General features: G+C 40.6%; 1 protein-coding gene across 1 annotated transcript in view; it reads left to right on the forward strand.

The window, feature by feature from the left end:
- The window catches only part of LOC128611259 (endothelin receptor type B), an 8,318-nt gene extending 4,442 nt beyond the window's left edge, over window positions 1–3,876 (forward strand). Inside the window, exons 2-8 of the mRNA XM_053630638.1 lie at window positions 1–396; window positions 1,361–1,473; window positions 2,354–2,558; window positions 2,809–2,958; window positions 3,076–3,209; window positions 3,445–3,553; window positions 3,644–3,876. The exon at window positions 1–396 is cut by the window's left edge and continues 52 nt beyond it. Of these exons, the coding sequence (XP_053486613.1) occupies window positions 1–396; window positions 1,361–1,473; window positions 2,354–2,558; window positions 2,809–2,958; window positions 3,076–3,209; window positions 3,445–3,553; window positions 3,644–3,781 (1,245 nt within the window). The 3' untranslated portion in view covers window positions 3,782–3,876. The remainder of the gene's footprint in view (window positions 397–1,360; window positions 1,474–2,353; window positions 2,559–2,808; window positions 2,959–3,075; window positions 3,210–3,444; window positions 3,554–3,643) is intronic.
- The last annotated feature ends 1,957 nt before the right edge of the window (window positions 3,877–5,833 follow it).

The following is a 5,833-nucleotide window of genomic DNA, read 5'->3' on the forward strand; positions in this document are numbered from 1 at the left end:
ATGTGGCTGTTGATTCTGCTCCTGACAGGCTGCTGTCGGGCTTCCCGTTTCACTCGTGACACAACCCAGGCTACACTCGGACGTGTTCCCGATCAGGAGGTAGACAGCACGGCCTGGAACGGCTCCAATCCAGAGCAGTATGGGTCAAGGGGCTCGCCCCGCGGCCCGTTCCCACCCATGTGCGTCGGACCCATTGAGATCAAGCACACGTTTAAGTACATCAACACCGTCATATCTTGCTTGATTTTTGTCGTGGGCATCATTGGAAACTCAACACTGTTGCGTATCATCTACAAGAACAAGTGCATGAGGAACGGGCCAAACGTACTCATTGGCAGCTTAGCTTTAGGAGATCTTCTCTACATCCTCATTGCCATCCCTATCAACGTGTTTAAGGTAGGATACACATCGTGCAAGCGCTGTAGGGAAAATAAAGTCATGCGCCCTTACATTAGTGGCATATATATATATATATATATATTTCAAGATGAAATGAAGATAAGTTAGGATAGGCCACAACCTTTGTGGAAAAAAAAAGTTAGCAATAATATACATAAAAGGAGTTGGATTCAAGGTAGAGTTTATTCTAAGGCAGTTCACGTAGTAAATTTTTGGTTTAAGGTTGGGTGGACATACGATAAGGGCGTAGATCTCATATTAGTTTTACCTCTGGAATGATAATTTGGTTCATTGTGTATAGGAAACTTGGACAGCGATCGAACTAAGAGCTCAGCCAAGTAGTATGCATGAACAGGAAATGGGAACCAGATATCTCTGACATCATTTGGAAAATGATGCACTTATAACAAATAAAATGTCACAAAAACCTGAAATACCAAATACGTATTTAAACGTAGTGATAGGTAAAGTATCATGTATAATGGATAAAAGACTAATTCAACAGAGTTATGGTATAATCGTCTAATAACGCCTTCGGAAATTAAGTTTGAGAACAGTCACTACATAGAGATGGTACGCCAATATATCAACCCTACATATCAAGCTTAGCTACTTGAACATGGAAACTACACGAAACAAGCTTTGTAGTTTAACACACATACTGTTAAGACAACAATCGAATCGTTTCAAACATCTGGGGGGGAAAAAAAAACAAGTCACGTAAAAGAAAGATGAAGCAACTGCTTGTCCCAATGCTATGAAAATTGTAGAAAGGCTTAGAAGGACAGGAATTTAACAACTTTAGACTTTAAGATACACAAGATACAGTTGCAGTTCAGTTTTTGAAGGAAATAAATAAAGAAAAAAAGAATGCGCATGTATTAAATGGTTAAATGCATATTTAACGCCGATTTCTTTTGTACTGGTATTTAAAGAAGAACATTATTTTTTTTCTCTCCAGCTGCTGGCAGAAGAATGGCCATTTGGTGTGTACATCTGCAAGCTCATGCCATTCATCCAGAAAGCCTCAGTGGGCATCACAGTCCTTAGCTTGTGTGCCCTCAGTATTGACAGGTTAGTAAGATAAGGCGCGTACGATTGTACATACCAGCTAGCGTTATTTAGCCGTTTTGAAATGTTTGGTCTGATCTAAAACATCAAAGAATAAACATACGCAATCATCAGAAAAACTGACACATCTTGGACAATAGGTAAGTTGAAGGACAACATAGTGAAGATAAAAAGAAGCCAAGGACAACAGCTGACCACTTGGGACCTTCAAATCATCATAGTATCGATCTTAAATACGCGTGTATTCATTCACGCGACTATCAGCTTCCGTTAACGTTCACATCAAATATCAGAATGGTGGGGAAAAGTCTAATTACAGTGACTCTAAATGTGTCACGGTGCTAATTGGGCTGGTTGAAGTATTTCAGAAACTGCTGATCTAGGATTTTCACACACAACAGTGTCCTAACAGTTGACTGAAACTGGACAGTTGAAGATGTCCACAGAAAAAAAAAAAATAATAAAAAATCACCTGGTATTTTTTCCAATATTCAACCGTCCAATAAGCATGTGTCCACCTTTGCATCAGACTCCTGTTCTTGGTTGACAGGAGTGGAACCCAATATTGTCTTCTGCTGTTGTAGTCGCAAATCCCAGAAGGTCAGCAGTTTCTGAAACGCTCACACCAACCACGGTCAAACCAAACCAACAACCATGCCACGGTTAAAGTCACTATGATCACATTTTTTTTTCCACGCATAATTCTGATGTTCGATGTGAACATTAACGGAAGCTGATAGTCGCGTGAATGACTGGTGCTCTTGACGTGTAAATCCTATAAGTGTAAAATTCACAATGCACATAGGGGATTCTTTCTGTAAATAATTTGATCAAAGATGCCAACAACGTGTATTAAACGTCGCATACGTTGCTCTCTGATCAGATATCACGCCGTGACCTCATGGAGCCGAGTGAAGGGGATGGGGATTCCACTATGGAAAACTGTAGAAGTAACGCTCATCTGGCTACTCTCAGTGCTTCTAGCAGTGCCTGAGGCTTTGGCCTTTGACATAATGGAGACACATTACCGAGGCCAGAAACTGCGGGTGTGCTTGCTTCATCCTGTACAGACCACATCGTTCCTGCAGGTATTACCACATTCCCCCTGCATTCAATCACAAATAAGACTTTATACCTTTAACCACAAGTTCATGCATAGGCAGATTCTAAGGGTAGGTTTTGGGTTTTTTTTGGTCCATATTCAACGGAGCCATAATTATCTTGATTACCTTCATAGTGGCAGTTTACAGAAGATCTGAATTCTGACTTAGAATCTGAAACATGAGAGTTACCAGATTCTTGAAAAGTACTGAACATTTTGAATCTCTTCCCCTAAAGTTTTATCAGGATATTAAGGACTGGTGGCTGTTTGGCTTTTACTTCTGTTTACCGCTGGCCTGCACTGGTGTCTTCTATACCCTTATGTCATGTGAGATGCTGAAAAGGAAGAAAGGAATGCGCATTGCCCTGAATGATCATATGAAGCAGGTACTGGCACCTTTTGAGTTCTTTGGAATGTAATTTGAAACACTAAATTTAGCCACCCATGTCACCCATGTTTTATTTTCATATGATCTTTTTTGCTTTGTGTTTTGCCTCTTCAAGAGACGGGAAGTGGCTAAAACTGTATTCTGCCTCGTGGTAGTCTTCGCTCTTTGCTGGCTGCCCCTGCACGTCAGCCGCATCCTAAAAAAGACCATCTACAATCCGAACGACCCCAGCCGCTGTGAGCTCCTGAGGTAAGTAAGAACTTTCTCCATTACTTGATTTTCTACCAGCTTACAGTCCGAATTCATTTGGCACAGCTGGATACTTCTCATCAGTGGCGATTTTGGATAAAATAGTGGGCCATCAGCAGATCTTCCTGCCAGGGCATTTGCAGTGCAGTTCAATTACGTTCAATGCAGTCCAACAGCTGACTTCCTGTTTACTTCTCTCTCAACTTTCCCCTGTTAACCCCGTCTGCGCTGCTAGCTTCCTTCTTGTGATGGACTACATCGGCATCAACATGGCCTCCCTCAACTCATGCATCAACCCTGTGGCTCTCTACTTTGTCAGTCAGAAGTTCAAAAATTGTTTCAAGGTATGGAAACGAACCTTGCATTGCGTCGCATTTGACGTGGCTAAGCAGTTGATTAAGCTCTAATTGTGTCTATTGCTTCTAATCCCTTAGTCATGCCTCTGTTGCTGGTGCCAGAGGAAATTTCCAGCCATTGAGCAGGTCTCAGGAGTCCGCTGGAAAGGGTCAAGTCTCGGAAATGGTCTGGATCGATCTAGCTCGCGGTCTAGTCAGAAGTACAGTTCCTCCTAAATACTCCATGCTACCTGAGGTTCCTGCGCTTAGCAGCAACTAGGTTTGCCCTCAGTACCACATCGTCGATTCTCATCATTCCTGAGGACTCAAATTCCCATCGATTCTCATCGGACTTCCACTTCAAACCTACGGTGTGGGCCAGGACAGCTGAGCGGAGTCACAAAATCACTTCTGTTCAAGAACATTTCCAGCACAAAGAACACACTTACAGGTTAAATCACAGACTGGATAAGTGTTGTAAGTTGTCTAAGTCACTTGTGGCCCATGCAGGCTGGATCCTGGAGGTCTAAATAGAGATATGCCATTGGAACACTCCATTTTAGGGGACTTTACTGGCCCACGATGAGACTGAAATACTCAGTGAGACTGCACTGGAGTGAGTGTAAAGCTCCATGAGTTTCTGGTGTCCATCTTTACATTAGACAAAGCTTAAGAACTTCCATAAAACAAATAAAGTGTTGCTAGTGGGACAGCACCGACAACATGTGATTTTGCTTGCCAATTTGTAGCAATAATGAGTCATAAAAGAAAGTATTGTGTTAAACACTATGTGCAACACTGAAATAAATGGCGCAAGATGTATTATTATTATCGTATTTTACGAAGTTACAGCACAGATCTGTAACGAACATGACTCTCCGCACTGGCCACCTGCATCAACATCTCATCTATATGGCAGTGTAACCGATTTGTCTACTACTAAAGGAAACTACTGGATATAAGCATATATAGAACGTTTCCAAGTTCTTTCAAACACGGGAGTCCAGTGAAACGATCAAAAGTGAGACTATCAAAATACTATGATGTTGATTTGGAGTAAAATACCACTGGGACCTCCGACGTGAAAAGACCAAGGTCACTGCTAATATATTATTTCTGTATATAATGGAACGTTGATGTAGCCTCTAGTCATAGCGATGGGATTGAATATGAAAGCAAGTCAATCATGCTTGATGTCCCATGGGACGTCCCATTCTACACATGGAAACGTTTTTCCACATTCCCATCGCAACAACTCATTTCAAATTGAAGATGCACTGTTAATTCTCACGTTTTACAATTTTTGAATCCTCCCAAAATGGGAGACACGTCCTTTTTTTTTTTTTGTAAAGCAAAAGTAGCAGTCAGGCCAAAGGCGGATGAAATTCAATAAGCGGAAAACACCAAGCCAACGGGAAACGTAGTTCAGGAAAGGCTCGTTTGCTTCTAGTAGCGTTTTCTTTAATTATGCTAACTTGATCCAGGTGACCTGTGAATTCATGAACCTCTGTGTTGCGAGACAAAAAGGAAGAAGGAAAAAAAAAAAGTGCGGGGAAGTGTGGACTGTTTGGTCAGATCAAAATGGCAGAGCTTTTTATCATTATTATTATTATTATTATTATTATTATTATTATGTAGTGATACTGAACGTTCACCTGGCTCATTTCTTATCGCACATCTGGATAAAAACAATTAGGTAGCTAGCTAATGTTATCCCTACAGTCTTTCCAAAAACTGATTTTGAATCGTGAGAGAGAAAAATAAAGTGTAGCAGCGGCCCAACAACCATCAGAACCAACATAGTGTCGACTGACGCCTGTGACTTGACGGGATCACGTCATCAAGTTGGCCTTATATCCGCCCCAAAAGAAATTAAAACTCACTGTACGCAAAAATTTGGAAATGTGCTCGTGTGTTTCTGTATCGACCGACAGGACACAGGCAGACTGTCATGTGTTTCGCTTTTAATATATTCTTTATAGATATAAGCTAGCATATATTTCATTTTTCAAACTTAATAAGGAATACATACATATATATATATAAATATTTTTTATTCCATACATCTTTCCATTTCCGTACTGAACTACTAACACTAGTGTGAATTAACATGACATTAACGGCTTTGTTGTTCAACTGTTCTATACTATTTTCAGACCTTTGATGTATTTACTTTTCCCCATTGTGTACATTGTCAGTCCTCCTAGAAGGGTTTTATTCGACATTATTAACAATGCTTTTATATTGTACCTACTTATTGTCAAATATGCTGAAATAAATGCTATTTTA

The sequence above is a fragment of the Ictalurus furcatus genome, chromosome 8 (genome assembly GCF_023375685.1).
Source record: "Ictalurus furcatus strain D&B chromosome 8, Billie_1.0, whole genome shotgun sequence".
Lineage (NCBI taxonomy): Eukaryota > Metazoa > Chordata > Actinopteri > Siluriformes > Ictaluridae > Ictalurus > Ictalurus furcatus.